This window comes from Schistocerca serialis, chromosome 1, assembly GCF_023864345.2.
Source record: "Schistocerca serialis cubense isolate TAMUIC-IGC-003099 chromosome 1, iqSchSeri2.2, whole genome shotgun sequence".
Classification (NCBI taxonomy): Eukaryota; Metazoa; Arthropoda; class Insecta; order Orthoptera; family Acrididae; genus Schistocerca; species Schistocerca serialis.
Genome location: NC_064638.1, coordinates 713,391,371 through 713,412,275, shown reverse-complemented (window position 1 = coordinate 713,412,275; position 20,905 = coordinate 713,391,371). Strand labels below are relative to the sequence as shown.

General features: G+C 45.1%; 1 protein-coding gene across 1 annotated transcript in view; it reads left to right on the top strand.

Moving 5' to 3' along the window:
* LOC126481143 (sushi, von Willebrand factor type A, EGF and pentraxin domain-containing protein 1) overlaps window positions 1–20,905 on the top strand; it is a 536,303-nt gene that overhangs the window by 374,701 nt on the left and 140,697 nt on the right. The window contains exon 4 of the mRNA XM_050104701.1: window positions 20,352–20,561. Coding sequence (XP_049960658.1) covers window positions 20,352–20,561 — 210 coding nt within the window. The remainder of the gene's footprint in view (window positions 1–20,351; window positions 20,562–20,905) is intronic.

Here is a 20,905-nt window from a genome sequence, read left to right as displayed (position 1 = left end):
GGCGATCGGGCTGGGATTTGAGTCACATTCTGCTTAAATGCAAGTCCACTGTCTTGACCACTGCGTCATCTCGATGAGAACGACATCAGCGAAACCGTGGTTGTGGCTTCACTGCTGTGACAAGACGTCAGCGCAATTCCGAAGATTTATTTAAAGTGCACAAAACGAGAACAATAATTTGGAAGATTTCTTTGATAACCACACTTCTGTGCTGTCATTCTGTTCAAGGTATTGTGCAGTTTTCTTCGTCCGATCTGCGGAATAGGTGGATGAACCTGAAGCTCAACGTCTAATCCCGAGCACAGCACGACTTGACACTTTTAAGTGCAAAAGATTCCTTTACTCCTGTTCACACCCAAAGATTATAGGGTAATCCACACTCTCTTTGTCAGCTACAAAACAAATTTCTGGATTTCCATGGATAATTCTATTATTAACTTCCCTTATTTGAGAAAACTGCAACAGCATCAAAAAATTTGTCAAACATAGGAGACACTGAATGTATGGAGTTCCACATGAACTACTGCAACTGCGTACGATGCCGCATACGTTGGGGAATAGAAGAGTTTTTCTTTTGTTCCACGAGAGATTACCACATCTCGAGAACAGGAAGGGGTCCCATTTTAGGTAGTCGAGTGCCGTTGGTGGACTTCCCTCACTCTGGAATGTAATATAATGGCACTTTGCTAAGATGGGGAGAAATGGTGCTACAGCAAGGCACTTACAACAGATGTGGCCGAAAAAAAAAAAAAAACTGGCCAGGTGCGAGTATGACTGGCGCTCTGAGGGTTCCTTAGAAACTTTATTATATGTACTGACCGCGCATCCATCCAGGGAACCAAGAATCTCTAAGAGTTTTGCCTGTAATCTACATTGATACTGGCAAGATACCGGTCGCGGGAATTCCAAGACTTTCGAGAGTGTTTTAAGTTTTAAATCGGATAACAAACAACAACAAAAATATATTTCTCTCGAGCTATGTAATTACAAATTAACCTTTTTTCTATTTTCTCTTTACTTCTACTGTTAAATCTTGATTCTTGCCACATTTCGTGATTCTAGGCCAACGGTGGTATCCTACAGGTATTGATGAGTGAATTTTCGAGTATCAAAATATGTGACATTAACGGCGGACCTTTTGATTGCATTGACTTAGAAGCTTAAATTTTTTACATAGTCGCGTAACATAAATTTTAACGTAATACGTCTACCCGTTCATGAGGAAAGGGGTTTTTAACAGTCGGGCAGACAGTCAGACTGAGAACAAAGTGATCCTATAAGTGAAAAAAGTACCACTACAGCCGTATCTTACGAATGTCTTTATTCTATCACATGACAAGTTTTGGCGGCACATTACCGCCATCCTGAGGTTCCATCACTGCCAAAAGAGTATTTGATTTTCTTGGCGCATTTACTGTGGGATCCTTGCTAATAGCACACGTGAGCTAGCTTTCATAAGGAATCTATACTCGACATGTATATGATATCGAGTACAGACTCTTAATGAAAGCTAGCCCACCATGTATGCTAGTAACAAGGATCCCATAACTATTGCACCAAGGAAATCAGATACTCTTTTGGCAGCGGTGGGGTCTCAGGATGGTGGTAATGTGCACTGAAACTAGTCGTGTGATAGAATAAAGACATTCTCAAGATAGGGTTGTAGTGGTACTTTTTCTCATGTATCTCATCAGCTGAAGTCCTTCGTCCAAGCAATAATACAGACATCCATAAACTGATTCAATAAGGGTTCGGTTTTTACCGATTGAGGGACGGAACTCTGAAAAACTGTAACAGACGTAAACCTGATAACGGATCAAGATAAAGTGTGTTTGCAAAGAGGTGACAGACATATCATCTGATTGTGACTGCCCCAAATGAACGGCAGAGTTTGGTCTCGTGTATTGGCCCAGTGGCGTAAGCGCTTCTACAAAGTGCCTTGTATTTCCCGCTGTTCAGCAGCGACTCCTATTTTGTGAGATGCTTGAATGCATTCCTTTGCTGAGTATACTACAGATTAACACTCAAAAACGCATACAGTCAGTATCTGACTCCACTGCAGTTTCATTGATGCACTGGTTGCCAACAGATCGTTCTCGCTTAAGCTGGGACTGCAGTGACCACCAGATGCACTTCAGACACTGCAAAGCTGAACTCCGTCTCCTTTGTTATACCAGACGATTACTGGTATGGTAGACCAATACACTGCTGGGTATCACTGGCGACCTTAGTTGAAAATAACACGTAATGTTAAGAGGGAGATAAAACTTCTATAACTACACTACCTGACAAATCCGTCGTTGCCAGGGTATTCGTTTTGGCAATCCTCTATTACAAACGTACCGTTTCTGTAAGGTTGGCTCAACTGCTTCGCGTATCTACAAACAACGCGTTTCTGTAAGCGTCCCTGCAGCAACGCCTCTTTATAGCTCTACAGACGGCCATCGTTTTCGCCCTCAGCTGTTTGCACATTTCAGTTGAAAGCTATCAAAAGTGCTGCCAGGTGTCTGGGATTTCCTTAAATTGCCTTGACTCTAGGAGTGTGTTTGTAGTAAAAAATAAATGTATTAAAACTTCATGCATAAGACACCATTTTTTCACTCGTCTCAGTATTTATGATGTCATTTCTCTTGAACTGTGGATCATACTACGATATATATGTGTTGGTTCATTCAGCGCCATATGTGGGTACTGTCTACGAAATATGTTGTGAATAGAGTTATTAGCAAAGAAGTAATAAATTTAAATATTGTGTATGATGTGGCGCTCTTCAAGCATCTCAGTGTTTATGGTGACTTATCTGATGATATAATTTTGTAGGTTCATTCAGCGGCAAAATGTGTTGCGAATAGTGTTAGCAGTAAGGAAGTAATAAATTAAAACGTCTTGCATAATGCTGCAGTTTTTCACGTACCTTGTTTATGAAGACATTTATCCTGAACAATGATAGGTGGCTGTTTCTTACCGCCACAGCGATTGTTGTCCGCCTGACAGTAGCGGATATGCGTACCACGTTTGGCTGAAACCGGTCCAGTGGTTTAGGAGGAGATGTGTAACATACACACACACAAACAAACACACACACACACACAGACACACACACACACATGTATGCATTTGGTTTCTGCAAGTTACCACACGTTATGTGGGAGAGGTTCCTAGTTTGTGTACCGATACCAGTTTCGTCCCTTCTTATCACAGCGAAGGGAAGAACAGCTGCCTGTGCACCCCTTGATGTTCTCTAATTTTTCGATCATGGTTACTACGCGACAACTGTATGTCAGGAAGTATCACATTTCTCGTCTTTAAACGTGCGCTATCCGCCTTTCAAAAAACTGCAGTTTGTCTCACAGTGAATTCCTCATAGTGTCTCTCATTATAGTTCAGTGATCATTTCTGATGCACTGATAAATTAAACTCGCGACGAGCTGCACAGCCTTTTTATGAATATTCTCTAACCAACCAGATAAGTGTCTCAAACCGTTAGGCAATACTAAGGAAGCGTTAATTGCCTGTACGACGTGATGAACCGTGGAGAATCAAGCATCTTGCGACACTTCCTTTGCATAGGGAATGTTCAAACGGCCGTTGCAAGAGTACTGCACGATTTAAATGAAAATTACACTAACTGGTGGGGACCATTTGTGTATCTTTGCTATCTCGTGAACAGCATCGACCATTCCTGTATAAAACTTTATCAGTAAAGAAAAATAGAACCCATTTGTCGACACCAAGGAAGAAATAATTGGCTGAGTCCTAACAAAAAAAAAAAAAAAAAGAAAAAGCAGCACCTTTTACAAAAGTATAAACGCGTGCGAGTGAGATGGCATTAGGCGTCTGGTGTTTGGAGCAGCTGACATATATTACGAATTTCCGCCTATTAACTTTATCACTAAGCATGACAGCTTTTTTAAGAAATAAACTGAATCAGTCATAACCCATCTTCCAGGTCAAAATCAGTTTTATCAGTCACTTCTTGGAACGATGAATGCAAGACCGTTTGCCTCCATTTGACTCGTAATGGCCGGAAATCTGCGACAAACAGCGAAACGGACTGACAGTGGATGACTATGCTACTGTAGCGAGAGTACGTGAACGTTCAGCGACAGATAGTTAGAAAATGTGCATCTCATTCCAGGAAACCCTTATTTTTGTCTCGGGTAGAGTACAAGCACATTGAGTCTGGGATCGTAACACAGACAGCGAAGACCGAGAAAACGCAGGAGCTTCAGAGACGGAACCAGTACTCTTTTTTCCAGAACATACTGTGTTGTAGTTAGAAAGCTGCTATTCAGAAAACGTGTCATCACGTCTCAAACACATTGCGTGATGTGATCATCAAGAAGATATGTGAAAAGTAGAGAAGCATTTAAATGATGCACATTGTGTCTCATGGGGAAATATCGGTATTGAAGGAGAAGGCAAAAATTACCATTTGCGGCAAAAATGTTCATATTGACGTATATACTACCACAAATGATTTCCTAAATACGCTGAGATGACAAAAATCATGGAATTCCTCCTAATACCGTTTCGGACCCGCCTTTGCTCGGCGTAGTGCAGCAGCCCGACGTGACACGGACTCAAAAAGTCGTTTGAACTTTCCTCCAGAAATAATGAGCCATACTGCATCCAAGATCGTCCACAACTGCGAAAAGGTAGCCGGTGCAGGATTTTGTGCACGAACTGACCTCTCTATTACACCCCACAGATGGTCAATGGAATTCATGTCGGGCGATCTGGTTGGCCATATCATTCGCTCGAACTGTCCAGAATGTTCTTCAAACCAGTCGCGAACGATTGTGGTCCGGCGACGTGGTGCATGGTTCTTTGGGTACATGAAGTCCATGAATGGCTGCAAATTGTCTCCAAGTAGCCGAGCATAGCTACTTACAGGCAGTAATCAGTACAGTTGGACCAGAAGACCCAGTTAATTCCATATAAACACATCCAACACTATAATGGAACCACCGTCAGCTTACACAGTGCGTTGTTGACAAGTTGGGTCCATGGCTTCGTGGGTCTGTGCCACACTGGAACCCTATCATCAGCTCTTACCAACTGAATTCGGGACTCATCTGACCAGGTCACGGTTTTCCAGCGTCTAAGGACCAATCCATATGGCCACGAGCCCAGGAGAGGCGCTGCAGGCGATGTCGTGCTGTTAGGAAAGGTACACGCGTCGCTCGTCTGCTGCCACAGCCCATTAACGACACATTTCGCCGCACTGTCCTAGCGGATACGTTCGTCGAATGTCCCACATCGATTTCTGCGGTTATATCAGGCAATGTTGCTTGTCTTTTAGCACTGATTACTTTACGCAAAAGTCACTGCTCCCGGTCGTTAAGAGAAGGCCGTCGGCCACTGCGTTGTCCTTGGTGAAAGGTAACGCCTGAAATTAGGTATTCTCGGCACACTCTTGACAATGCGGATCTCGGAATATTAACTTCCCTAACAATATACGAAATGGAATTTCCGATGAGTCTAGCTCCAGCTACCATTCCTCCTTAAAAGTCTGTTAATTCCCGTCGTGCACAGTCACGTCGGACACCTTTTCACAGAATCACCTGAATACAAATGACAGTTCCATCAATGCACTGCCCTTTTATACTTTATCCACGAGATACTACCAACGTCTATTTATATGAATAATGGTATCCCATGAGTTTTATCACATTAGTGTAGAACCTATTCGTGGAGATTAATTCCATCATCAGTAGTTGGCCGTCTCTACGAGACAAAACACAAATACTTATTATTTTGTTGGCACATGTGTTATTTGAGCAAATGGAGGAAATTCTGTTGATCACAGCGAATGAAAGGTACTTTCAGCGTTATGCCATACAAATAAAACAACATTTCAGCCACGCTGCAGTAACCGGTGGACTTGGTGTCGTAGCACTGTTATTTGGATTCAAGATCTACATACCTACTATGATTAGGTTTTTGTACACGAGACAGAAAGCACACAGAAGTTACGGAATAAAGCTTGGTCACATAATGGCTTCATAAAGGAACTCGGATATGTACAAAGACAAACAACGAAATGTGTTCTTCTAAGAGCAACGAAACGCGCTGGAATTGAGCTTTTTAAAAATTTGTTGTGAAATATTTACATTGCAAACATCTAGAAAGTCATTCTGACCTACCGAAAGTGTTTAATATACATCGTGAACTTTTGCTCATTTGTAAACCCACATACACTCCTGGAAATGGAAAAAAGAACACATTGACACCGGTGTGTCAGACCCACCATACTTGCTCCGGACACTGCGAGAGGGCTGTACAAGCAATGATCACACGCACGGCACAGCGGACACACCAGGAACCGCGGTGTTGGCCGTCGAATGGCGCTAGCTGCGCAGCATTTGTGCACCGCCGCCGTCAGTGTCAGCCAGTTTGCCGTGGCATACGGAGCTCCATCGCAGTCTTTAACACTGGTAGCATGCCGCGACAGCGTGGACGTGAACCGTATGTGCAGTTGACGGACTTTGAGCGAGGGCGTATAGTGGGCATGCGGGAGGCCGGGTGGACGTACCGCCGAATTGCTCAACACGTGGGGCGTGAGGTCTCCACAGTACATCGATGTTGTCGCCAGTGGTCGGCGGAAGGTGCACGTGCCCGTCGACCTGGGACCGGACCGCAGCGACGCACGGATGCACGCCAAGACCGTAGGATCCGACGCAGTGCCGTAGGGGACCGCACCGCCACTTCCCAGCAAATTAGGGACACTGTTGCTCCTGGGGTAGCGGCGAGGACCATTCGCAACCGTCTCCATGAAGCTGGGCTACGGTCCCGCACACCGTTAGGCCGTCTTCCGCTCACGCCCCAACATCGTGCAGCCCGCCTCCAGTGGTGTCGCGACAGGCGTGAATGGAGGGACGAATGGAGACGTGTCGTCTTCAGCGATGAGAGTCGCTTCTGCCTTGGTGCCAATGATGGTCGTATGCTTGTTTGGCGCCGTGCAGGTGAGCACCACAATCAGGACTGCATACGACCGAGGCACACAGGGCCAACACCCGGCATCATGGTGTGGGGAGCGATCTCCTACACTGGCCGTACACCACTGGTGATCGTCGAGGGGACACTGAATAGTGCACGGTACATCCAAACCGTCATCGAACCCATAGTTCTACCATTCCTAGACCGGCAAGGGAACTTGCTGTTCCAACAGGACAATGCACGTCCGCATGTATCCCGTGCCACCCAACGTGCTCTAGAAGGTGTAAGTCAACTACCCTGGCCAGCAAGATCTCCGGATCTGTCCCCCATTGAGCATGTTTGGGACTGGATGAAGCGTCGTCTCACGGGGTCTGCACGTCCAGCACGAACGCTGGTCCAACTGAGGCGCCAGGTGGAAATGGCATGGCAAGCCGTTCCACAGGACTACATCCAGCATCTCTACGATCGTCTCCATGGGAGAATAGCAGCCTGCATTGCTGCGAAAGGTGGATATACACTGTACTAGTGCCGACATTGTGCATGCTCTGTTGCCCGTGTCTATGTGCCTGTGGTTCTGTCAGTGTGATCATGTGATGTATCTGACCCCAGGAATGTGTCAATAAAGTTTCCCCTTCCTGGGACAATGAATTCACGGTGTTCTTATTTCAATTTCCAGGAGTGTATTACCAGCGATCACAGGCCCTGCAGACCACGCGATGCTTCCACAATCTGCCTCCATTCCGTCTTGTTTTGTGCCCGGTTCCTCCAGGTTTCTTCAATTTCCAGGGCTGCTAGTTCCTTCGCCAGGTTGTCCATCCAGCGCTGCCTCGGTCGTCCAATGTGGCGTTTGGTGTTTGGTTTCCCCTCCAGTGCCATCTTCGCCTGTCTTCCATCTGGCATACGAGCTACATGGCCCACCCATTGTATTCTTTTGCTCTTTATCTTCTGTAGGATAGTTGGTTGTAGATTTCCTCGTTTTTCGTCTTGCTCCATTCTCCGTTATCTAAAATGGTCCCCATATCTTCCTCATTACTCTTTTTTCAAATATTAGTAGTTTTCTTCCTTTTCTCGCTTAGTCGTGCTCCATGTTTCTGAACCGTACGTTACTGCTGGGCATATCACTGTGTTTAGATTTTCATCTTAGTGTTCACTCACATCGTTTAGATCCGAATGTCTTTTTGAGGGAATGCATGCATTTCATTCGCACTGCTATTCTTTCCTTGATATCCATTTTTATGCTGTTGTCCGTGGTAAACCAAAATCCCAGGTATTTGAACTGGTGGACTATCTTGAACCTCTTGCCATCTATCTCAAGAAATTCTTCCTGCTCTTGTCTTCAACTTAACTGGATGAACTCTGTTTTGTGATTTGTAAACTGTCAAATAAATAATTTACGCATGACAACACACATCAAATCAAACCATTTAACAGTGATGATCATATGTATTTATCTGAGCAACCGTTCAGAATATAGCTTGTGTCTTTAAATGGTTCAAATGGTTCAAATGGCTCTGAGCACTATGGGACTACTTAAACCTAACTAACCTAAGGACATCACACACATCCATGCCCGAGGCAGGATTCGAACCTGCGACCGTAGCGGCCGCGCGGCTCCAGGCTGTAGCGCCTAGAACCGCTCGGCCACTGTCTTTAAATGATCATTTTTATCTAATGCTGACCACACCACTTCGGACACTCTGTAGACGAGCGTTATCCGTCTCGAAATTCTGTCGTGGAATTGAGATTAACACAAACACTATTTGCGTAATCGTATGAACGAAATACTCTGTGAATGGTCCGCAGTAAAAGAACTCGGAAACTAAAATGAAATCAGTGTTAATTATCTGCTGATGTGATGCAAACATTCTTATTAAAGGAAAATGAGGATAACAAAATTAATCAGTAATAATTTCTTCGTGCTCGACTATATATCCGAAGAGTTCGTTTTTGAAACCGAAGAAGAAACCGGTGAGACAAGTATGACAAAATTTTGGTTAACGAAGCAGCTGCCTTGAAGCCTTTCGTGCGCAAAAGGGAGAAAGGGAGAATGCGCTATCTGCGGTCTCAACGTCGCAGGAAATTGAGGCTATGGATCCTGGACAGCTTCGTCAGAGTGTCAGTGTGGTGACACATGAGCAAGTGTTTCAGTCAAAGTTTCGTGTGGGACGCATTAGAATTAAGAGTGCGCACCTCAGGAGAATGCAGCCAGGAAGACCGCTGGGGAATGGTCACAGTAGTTATCTGGATTAAACACACTATGTGATCAAAAATATCCGGACAACCCCAAAAACATATTAGGTGCATTGTGCTGCCACCTAATACCATGTACTCAATATCAGCGACCTCAGTAATCATTAAACATCGTGAGAGAGTAGAATGGGGCGCTCCGCGGAACTCACGGACTTCGAACGTGATCTGGTGATTGGGTGTCATTTGTGTCATACGTCTGTACGCGAGATTTCCAAACTCCTAAACATCCCTAGGCCCACTGTTTCCGATATGATAGTGAAGTGGAAACGTGAAGGGACACTTGCAGCACAAAAGCGTACAGGCCGACCTCGTCTGTTGACTGACAGAGACCGCCAACAGTTGAAGAGCGTCGTAATGTGCAATAGGCAGACATGTATCCAGACCATCACACAGGAATTCCAAGTTGATTCAGGATCCACTGCAAGTACCATGACAGTTAGGCAAGAGGTGAGAAAACTTGGATTTCAAGGTCAAGCGGCTGCTCATCAGCCACAAATCACGCCGGTAAATGCCAAACGACGCCTCGCTAGGTTTAAGACCCGTAAACATTGCACGATTGGATAGTGGAAAACCGTTGTGTGGAGTGACGAATCACGCTACAGAATGCGACGGTCCGAAGGCAGGGTGTTGGTATGGAGAATGCCCGGTGAACGTCATCAGCCAGCTTGTGTAGTGCCAACAGTAAAACTCGGAGGCGGTAGTGTTACGGCGTGGTCGCGTGTGTCATGGAGGGGGCTTGCACCCCTTGTTGTTTTGCTTGGCACTATCACAGCACAGGCCTACACTGATGTTTTAAGCGTCTTATTGCTTCCCACTGTTGAAGATCAATTCGGGAATGGCGATTGTATCTTTCAACACGATCGAGGACCTGTTCATAATGCATGACCTGTGGCGGAGTGATTATGCGACAATAACAACTCTGTAATGGACGGGCCTCTACAGAGTCCTGACCTGAATCCTATACAACACCTCTGGGATGTTTGGAACGCGGACTTCGTGCCAGTCCCCACCGAGCGGCATCGATACCTCTCCTCAGTGCAGCACTCCCTGAAGAATGGGCTGCCATTCCCCAAGAAACCTTCCAGCACCTGAGTGAAAGTATGCCTGCGAGAGTGGAAGCTGTCATCAAGGATAAGGGTGGACCAACACCATATTAAATTCCAGCATTACCGATGGAGGGCGCCACGAACTTGTAAGTCATTTACAGCCAGGTGTCCGGATTCTTTTGCACACATAGTGTATGTGCTTCCAATCCAGAGGTCCTACTCAGTCCTCAATATCTGACGTGACATAAAATTCACTTGTGTTAATGACCATTAGTGATGATGATGAAGTCCCATACTCCGTTACAGAGCGTAGGGGGACGATGCGGGAGACCCGCATCGCCGTACTAGGCAAGGTCCTAGTCGACGTGGTTTGCCATTGCCTTCCTCCGGCCGTAATGGGGAAGACGACACAACAACACCCAGTCATCCCGAGGCAGGTGAACAACCCTGACCCCGCCGGGAATCGAACCCGGGATCCCGTGCTCGGGGAGCGAGAACGCTACCGCGAGACCACGAGCAATAGTAGTCGACCTTAAAAAGCTCAAGAATAACTAGACTCTCAAAATACAAAAATGATTCAGCCTTATTGAAACGTATGTTAATCGTACCTAAGTACGATCTGTAAAACCGTGTCGCAGAAGTATATTCTCGAATACGTTTTCCCATTGCATTTCTTACTCGTCACAGATTCTGTCTCATGTTAGCTCCATTATTTGCTGAATACTCTCCTTTCAGTGGTTACTATATCCCCACCTAGTTTTTGCCAGAGAAGGGGTCATGCTCCAAGCAAGTTTTAAGTAGGTGCCACCCGTCGAAACCAGTTTTTCGGGTGTGCGAACGTACGCAGGAAACCAGTCCATTAACCCCGTCAGTGCTACGGTAACACATTATGTCCAGTCCGTGGCAGCCACTAAAGTTATGCATCCCACGCTCGGCTGCAGCCACAGTTGCCCTACATTATACAAATAAACAACCTGTCAAGTCTTTTTCAGGTTTACCAGCAGCACCTCACTACCGAGGATCCTTGCTACGAACGAAATTACACTGACCCACTATGCCAGCTGGGTAGCAATAGCAATAGAAATTGTTATTCCTTTTGTGTAGATGAACTTCAACAAAATCAACATGAAACTCAGCCTCTCCGTTACCAGTGACTGGACATTTTAACTTCATGTAGATTTATAGTATGTTTTTGGGTTGCTATCGAAATTGGTGTCTTTATTTTTGTGCTCGATACTCGTTTTCATGGCTGACCTAGTGGTCTTCTTCAAGTGCTGCGAGAGGTATCTTGCCGTTTTCTCACTGCCGGGAGCCCAGCCAAACTCTGAGGTTTTTTAGTGTGTATTAATCTACCTGGTGCTGATTTCGAAGCAACCATGGCTTCATCTACAGGAACGTAGCACCATGGTCGATGTGCTATACTGTGGAAAGTATAGTCTAATAACGCTCCCCCCCCCCCCTCCCCCACAGCAATCTGTAGCTTGGTTCCTATAATATTGTAGACAGTCTTATACTCTTTTCGAAGAAAAGTAGTTTGAGAGTAGCCTTTGTTCTCGATGACAAAATACAAAATATTTCACAGCTTGCGTCCCCAGTTTCCTGCACTGTGGAAGCAACACTATAAACTGTGCGACTGGTTGCAGTCGAGGCAGCTAACTATGGTAAGGCAGCTCTCGCAGTGCCTGCAGAAGGCGACTAGGTCATTCATAGAACGCTGAGCGCCACAATGAAGTCACCAGCTTAGCTGGGAAACCCAAAAACATACTACTAGATTTAAGCTTTTGTTTTTCGTGGAAATAGGCTCCACTGACATGTGGCAGTTACAGTTTGGCGGAAGACGGCACCAGAAACGGCTACGAACTTGCTGGTGAATCAGGTTTCTTAGACGAAAATATGCTTATTTACAATAGCGTTTTGTTTTGAGGTGTAGTCTTTGCTGTTGTTCAACCAGTCTTTACGTGTGCTAAACAAAAGCAAACGGAACACACATAGAGGACGATCTATATGTATGTATAAGAATGGCATATAAAAGCTGGCTGCTATACAATCTACGAAATCGTTGCTATACAATCTACGACATCGTTGCGTTAAGACAGATTATCAGCCAAGAAGGTGTGTTGCTAGTAACGTAAGTACAGCGCTGAAACGTGTTTCAACCGAAATAATTACACGCCCACATTGTGGTGTCGTCCGAAGAGCGAGTTGCCAAAGCAAGCTTGGTACCTGGCAACGCAACCACAATAAAAGACAGTCGCTGCAAGTCCTATCGGCGAATAAGCAACACCGGCATAGACTCTCTGCAGACGTTTTGCTACGCCACCGCAACGGCTCGTCCAGTTACGGTCGAGCACAGTACCACTCAGCCCAGCCTGCAGTCATCGACAAAACGACGGCATCGTCTTCTAGTGGGCCAGCTGTGTGAGCAATTTATTAGGCAGAAGTCAACGTGAGAGCTGTTGTTAAATTGAACCTGAGTGAGAGATTTGTTTTTTGTCTGTATCAAGAGATATATTAATATCTTGAGACAGTTGTAAATAGTAGTGACGTGCCTGTTGAAATGGACTGTACAAAATTAAGTAATTCATCTTATCTATGATCCAATAAAGTGAAGGTCTCCTGGCGGAGAAAACCAAAGAGCCCGCATCTCGTGGTCGTGCGGTAGCGTTCTCGCTTCCCACGTCCGGGTTCCCGGGTTCGATTCCCGGCGGGGTCAGGGATTTTCTCTGCCTCGTGATGGCTGGGTGTTGTGTGCTGTCCTTAGGTTAGTTAGGTTTAAGTAGTTCTAAGTTCTAGGGGACTTATGACCACAGCAGTCGAGTCCCATAGTGCTCAGAGCCATTTGAACCATTTGAAAACCAAAGAACCCACCGTTGTACTGGCGAGTGTACATTCGTCCGGTGGAACAGACATAAAGTACTCCCTGTTGTGTGATGACTAGCAGTTTGCTCGTTTTTATATTCAGTAAATAATAAGGCGCGACAGAACACGTAATCAGATAGTGTATCTAGAATGGATGCCAATACAGCGAAGTGTGTCTAACTCCGCTAAGCCTGGAAGATTTTGTTCGTCTTTTAATAGAAGGCGTCAAGTGTCGTCATCGAGGATCATATTACTAGCTCCTCGTACCGACATAGGCGATACTGGAATCGCTTTCGATTGCGGCAGTGTTCGCAACTCTACTGTACAGCCTGGTTCAAGAAACCAGCATCTGGGTTTTTCACCAGTGCCTATTATCTGGTACCTCCTCTTAAATAACGTGTACGTGCACAAATTATTCTGCTTTCATTCTTCCTTTCCTTCCATCGTTAGTGCCCTGCTTTCTCATCACAGATATACAGACGAGAGTCTTGTGTTTAATTCAGATCGCTTATAAAACAACATATAACTATCAGATACACAGAACTGCTGCATCGCATTCACAACACGTCACGAAGCACTTCTCCTTCCTTAGTCTACCCGTTTCGTATATCGTTCATTGTACTTGTAGTACTTTTGGCTGATCAGCTGCACCGCATACTAATTAACTTTGGCGTTGGACGTAAGCAGGGCCTTAAGCTAGAAAAATAAGCTCATCGATCAAAATTTTAATCATTCCCTTAAATCAATCATTGCCTGATCATCGACGGGAGGCCCTAGTTGCACGACATTTACATTTTTTTTTTAATTCCCTGATCGCTTCGAAGCTCTGTCGATGGTGCAGAACTGGCCATGTGTGCAGTAAATGATGGCTGTGAAGCAGTGGTGCCAATCCGTTGTGTGAAGTCTGAGTAGAAATATGGGAGATTTGTTAGTGTGGCAGCAAGGAGCCTTCGTATTTGGACACATGACAACCCCGTGAATGAAGATGCCCAACTCGCTGCGGTATAAGCACTCGTGGCAGTGGTAACATGGCGTAAGAACAGTAGTTGTAAAAAGATTTTAACCTTCAGAGACCGGTGCCAGTGCTACACCTCGTCACTGACAAGCGGTTTCGAACCCGCATAATGAGCGAGCGACGCAGTGGTTAGCACACTAGACTCGCATCCAGGAGGACGACAGTACAAACCCGCATCAGGTCATCCTGATTTACGTTTTTCGCGATTTCCCTAAATCGCCTCAGGCAAATGCCAGGATGGCTGCTTTGAAAGTGCACGGCTGGCTTCCTTCCCCATCTATCCCTAATCCGATGGGACGGATGACCTTTCTGTTTAATCGCTCTCCTCAAATCAACCAACCAACCAATCAAACCGGCCATGAACTGCTGATGGCAATGATTGCACATCCATGCCAACCAGCTTTCGAGCGAACATAGTGGAGGAAGTTCTGTACAAGGGACATTTGTAGTAGAATACTTCGCAAAAGGCTATTGCTTTCAGCGGTACATAAAACTGCGAGTCTTTAGTAGACTAAACAACACCGATATTGGACGGTATTTCACTGTAACCTCGTAGTGGCGTCCGGTGAGTTGAGATCTTTTCTGTTTCCGAACTGTACAAGACGTTCAGTGCGCCGACGGCCGAATGAAGCGTTTAACCCGCGGTGTGTGTTGGGTGTTCTTTAGGAAGGGAATGGTTCTGTGTTTTGGGGGGGGGGGGGGAGGGGGGGGGGCGTCGTACGATGAGTTGGGACTACACGTTCAGTTTACGATGAATATAAACGAGGATCTATTTGAACGCTGTTACCCGCAACTGCGCTCGAATATCAGTAGTTTCGTTATGATCAGTGATGACGAGTAAGTAAGCTGTTGTACGTGCAGTAATCTCAGCTGCCCTCACGTATCTGTCTGTAAACATAGGTAGCGATGTGCGTCTCCCTTCGCCTTTCTTTCCGTCATCCGATTTTGATGAACTAAAGCGTTTACGGTGCCCCATCTATTCTTTCTATGATCTAGTTGCCTGTGAAAACGCCATGATAATTCGTCTAGTAGTTTTGGAGAAGCGTGCTTAAACAGACAGACACGTCAGTTTTCCACGTTTATTATTAGCAAAGTTAGAAGATTTTCGGCGAACAGTTGTTGCCCCTTCCCTTTTCATTGTCGTGATGATATGCTGTGGACACTCTCGTCCTCCAACATCGCCGTGCCAAGATAGCTGGACTCAGGCGTTCCTGGTATGACGAACACTCAGGCGTCCTGCTGTGCCTCGACTGGACAGCAAAAGCGCCGGAGCTTAGTCACACAGAAAATGTCTGCGACTATCAGGAAATAGAGGAAACGTAGCATTCAACATCCCTGCAGGTTGGTAGCTGTACAGAATCAGCGAATGTCTTCAGCTGCATATGACACACCTGAAAAAACTTGTGGACTATTTTCCCCTCCGAATTTATGAATGCATTAAGCAACGGGCAGCGTTACACGGTATTAACTTGATGTCTGCTGCGGGTGATTTTTTTTAATGGTGTGCTTATCAAAACCTGCCTCTGTAGCGGAGGCGCTGACACACGCTTGTGTACTGGCACTCGACTCGGCGGTAAACCGGTTCTAATCCTGGCGGTGGAAAATTTTCGCTGCCAGCATTTGGCCGGCAATGAGACGAGAGCTGGAGGCGCAAAGCACCCGATCTCTGGTCTTTGCGCCAATGTCCTGAATTAAATTCCAAACCTCTCCTCAGTCCCACAGAAAGTGACGGCACGTGACACTGTGATCGTCCGTCGGATGGGGACGTTAAGCTCGGCGATCTCCCTGGTGGTATTCGAAAGGAGTAGGCTGCATGCCAGCCCCGGATTCCACCCTCCCCTTCCCTACGTCAGTAACAATACAAACCTTCTACTACATTGCAGAAGCACTCATCGCAGTCATCCACACGATTCAGGTACACACTTGACATTTGATGACAAGCCCGAGAAAGGCAACGGCAAACCACCTCCTCTAGCACCTTGCCTAGAATGGCAAAGCAGGGTTCCTGCACCTTTGTGCTGCGTTAATTCCCTGAGTATGTGACTTCTTTGACTTTGTGCTTACGAAGAGATTCTTTGGTATGATCATGTATGCGTACAAACATTAATCTTTATACATAAAACTATTATAGATCTTCTCGGGTATTAATGAACCGCTGCATCTGTTCAAAATGGTTCAAATGGCTCTGAGCACTATGGGACTCAACTGCAGAGGTCATTAGTCCCTTAGAACTTAGAACTAGTTAAACCTAACTAACCTAAGGACATCACAAACATCCATGCCCGAGGCAGGATTCGAACCTGCGACCGTAGCGGTCTTGCGGTTCCAGACTACAGCGCCTTTAACCGCACGGCCACTTCGGCCGGCGCTGCATCTGTATTTAGTCCTTTATTTTTAATTCACTACCGGGTTCGTGGTAGGATAGTTCATATTTTTAAAAATATCAGGAGTCCGATATATCGATATTGTAAAATATAATTAAGGGCTCTCGTTATATCGATAAATAGTATCAATATATCGACTTAAAGATGTCGTAATACCCGCCGACAACAATATCGGCCGCAAATCGTAAATATACTGAAGTTTTTAGAACTGCGTATTTAAGTATTGATTTATCATTAGATATTCTGTGTATTTACAATTTGTACAGAAACCAGATGGCAGTTATAAGAGGGACATGAAAGGAAAGCAGTGGTTGGGAAGGGAATGAGACAGGGTTGTAGCCTCTCCCCGATGTTATTCAATCTGTATATTGAGCAAGCAGTAAAGGAAACAAAAGAAAAATTTGGAGTAGGAATTAAAATCCATGGAGAAGAAATAAAAACTTTGAGGTTCGCCGATCACATTGTAATTCTGTCACAGACTTCAAAGGACCTGGAAGAGCAGCTGAAAGGAATGGACATGGTCTTGAAAGGAGGATATAAGATGAACATCAACAAAAGCAAAACGAGGATAATGGAATGTAGTCGAATTAAGTCGGGTGATGCTGCGAGTATTAGATTAGGAAATGGCACGCTTAAAGCAGTAAATGAGTTTTGCTCTTTGTGGAGCAAAATAATTGATGATTGTCGAAGTAGAGAGGATATAAAATGTAGACTGGCAATGGCAAGGAAAGCATTTCTGAAGAAGAGAAATTTGTTAACATCGAGTATAGATTTAAGTGTCAGGAAGTCGTTTCTGAAAGTATTTGTATGGAGTGTAGCCATGTATGGAAGTGAAACATGGACGATAAATAGGTTAGACAAGAAGAGAATAGAAGCTTTCGAAATGTGGTGCTACAGAAGAATGCTGAAGATTAGATGGGTAGATCAAATAACTAATGAGGAGGTATTGAATAGAATTGGAGAGAAGAGAAATTTGGGGCACGACTTGACTAGAAGAAGGGACCGGTTGGTAGGGCATATTCTGAGGCATCAAGGGATCACCAATTTTGTATGAGGGCAGCGTGGAGGGTAAAAGTCGCAGAGGGAGACCAAGAGATGAATACACTAAAGAGATTCAGAAGGATGTAGGTTGCAGTAGGTACTGGGAGATGGAGAACTTTGCACAGGATAGAGCAGCGTGGAGAGCTGCATCGAACCAGTCTCTGGACTGAAGACGACAACAACAACAACATTGTGTGCATCAGCGAGCTAGCAGTCTGCCTGTCCCCTTTAGAGCAGGAACTGAAAGGAAAGCGATGCACATTCACGCTTGGCGATAACCACATTGCTAACAATGGTAATTGCATGTTAACGACACAATAAAATGCGCCGGAAAGGGTCCGTCGTTCAGTTTAGTCACATATCCGATTTTCCCAGAACACTTGAAATCGACTTCCCAATTTTTTCATTTCTGCAAACGCCAGCGAACTATCAGTTGTAGTGTCAAAACTGCGTGCTGAAGTTAAACGTTTTAGTTTCTGTTGGTAGCGCCGAGCGCTATTACGTGAGCGTTTCCCCTCATACGTCTCCGCCCACAGCAAAGAACAATCTTGTCATTTAGATTCTTGTTCGTCATTTTCTACAACTGTTTTTGGAGAATTCCGATGAGAAGGAATACCACTTAGTTGCGTTAAAAATTGTTTTTTAACGAAATTAGTGTGCTATTTCTTCACATGTGAAATCTTGTTGTTCCATTCACACCGCAAACCCGCACAACCTCACTTCTTCTTTGAGCCACCTATACTTCCTTCACACCGTCAAAGAATAAGACTGGACGTGATGCAAGCTCAAAAAGTAGTAAGACTCCCTCACACAGAGAAAGTAGAATTATGTTCTGGAGGTATGAATTAAAAAACGCCCTCAGTCACTATTTTTCGTGTTTTATTCAGTACACGATGCAATTCGGACCCTGTGGGTCCATCTTCAGGTGTAATTCGTCTTAATACGTGATTTATTTGTTCTCTTGAATGAGGTGAAATGCATATTCCTGTCACGAAAAGGTTTGATGTTGGGATACGAACTTCGTAAGTCAGACGGAGAAAATAAGTGTGAAATAGTGGAAAATATGAATAGATAAAACTTACCAAATAATCCACGAAAAGCGTTTTTAACGTTTTAGTAACAGTACAAGTTTTTTCCTCAATCGTTTTCAAGCATATCACTTCATTCAAGAGGCACATTATATGGACCCATAGGGCTCGAATGCATCGTGTACTGAATAAAACACGAAAAAATGTGACTGAAGGCGTTTTTTAATTCATACCTCTAGTGTATTCAGTACAGTCACGTTTGAAGGTGCAAAATATCGATAAAATGAAATAGAATTATGTTCTATTACAATTTCAAATATTTACCGAAAATTGCGAAAAATATAATATAAAATAAAAATCTCAGCACTGAACATTGCCATTTTGATATCGGTATACATACGAGGAAATGTCACCGATATACAGGGTGTTACAAAAAGGTACGGCCAAACTTTCAGGAAACATTCCTCACACACAAATAAAGAAAAGATATTATGTGGACATGTGTCCGGAAATGCTTAATTATCATGTTAGAGCTCATTTTAGTTTGTTCTTCCACCTACGCTCAATGGAGCACGTTATCATGATTTCATACGGGATACTCTACCTGTGCTGCTAGAACATGTGCCTTTACAAGTACGACACAACATGTTGTTCATGCACGATGGAGCTTCTGCACATTTCAGTCGAAGTGTTCGTACGCTTCTCAACAACAGATTCGGTGACCGATGGATTGGTAGAGGCGGACCAATTCCATGGCCTCCACGCTCTCCTGACCTCTACCCTCTTGACTTTTTTTTTTCACTATCTGCTTATATTTTATGACCCACCGTCTAATTTCTTATGGTGGATCGTATATTGCCACTTAGCCGCTGTGACTGGGTCCGGGGTCCGGAGTGACTGAAAGTGACACCACACCGGCTCCCGTCCCCACTCACACCGTTGCCCGTGTCCCGCCACGTGGAGGCGGGCTCTGTTTAGGTCCATTTGATATTTTTTTAAATTAATATCTTACTTGATTTTGTATTAGTTATAAGTTTTTCTAATGCTGCACCCTCTTGACTTTCATTTATGGGGGCATTTGAAAGCTCTTGTCTACGCAACCCCGGTACCAAATGTAGAGACTCTTCGTGCTCGTATTGCGGACGGCTGTGATACAATACGCCATTCTCCAGGGCTGCATCAGCGCATCAGGGATTCCATGCGACGGAGGGTGGATGAATGTATCCTCGCTAACGGAGGACATTTTGAACATTTCCTGTAACAAAGTGTTTGAAGTCACGCTGGTACGTTCTGTTGCTGTGTGTTCCATTCCATGATTAATGTGATTTGAAGAGAAGTAATAAAATGAGCTCTAACATGGAAAGTAAGCGTTTCCGGACACATGTCCACATAACATATTTTCTTTCTTTGTGTGTGAGGAATGTTTCCTGAAAGTTTGGCCGTACCTTTTTGTAACACCCTGTATACCGGTAACCTTTATATCGATATTTATCACCAGCCCTATTTCGTGGTACTAAGAGCCACATCTTCGGGCGAACATCTGCACAAGAATAAATTAAGAAGGACTAACAACCCTGGGATATGCACTGATTTAATTATTTCTAAAATTAAGATTTTTTAAATAACCTTCATAAACGTTTACATAAGAATATTACGCATCTGTATGATGTGTTTCACTAGTTGGTTGTTTGTGTTGAACCACCGTCTCTCCTGCAGCGTACGTGTGTTTCACCCCGCTGGCAGCAAAGTGTTTAGGTAACAGTGATTTTGTTGTCGTGTTATGCAGGCACCAACATCGCGCTGCGGCGGCCGGCGAACCAGTCGACGACGGTGCGCGGCGGCGCGGCGGGCAACGGTAACGACGGCGAGGCGACGACGGTGCACGACGGCCGGCGCTGCACGGAGACCATGAAGGAGGCGTCACCCTGGTGGAGCGTCGACCTGCTGCGGCCCTACGCCGTCGGCGTGGTGCGCGTCACGACGCGCGGCTGCTGCGGTCAGTACCCCGCCCGCGACTCACACAATGCAGGCTTTCACGGCTCGTGACTTTAATTATATATATTGGCAATTAGGCCGTATTCTGAGGCATGTTTCTGTGCCTAACGTGTCGTCCCCGAGACCTGCTGTCATCCTCAGACACTAGAAATACTTCGTTAGTTGATTTTCAAACCCAAATAAACTCAGAGAGCCGAACTGATTACACGTAATCTCGCAATGAAAGGGTCGTGACGTCGTACAAACGTCGCCAAAAATCGTGGAATCGCTCTAGCGTACGTTATGGGGACTCTACAGCAGAAGAGCTGATGCTAGAACAAGATTTTTACTCTGCAGCGGAGCGTG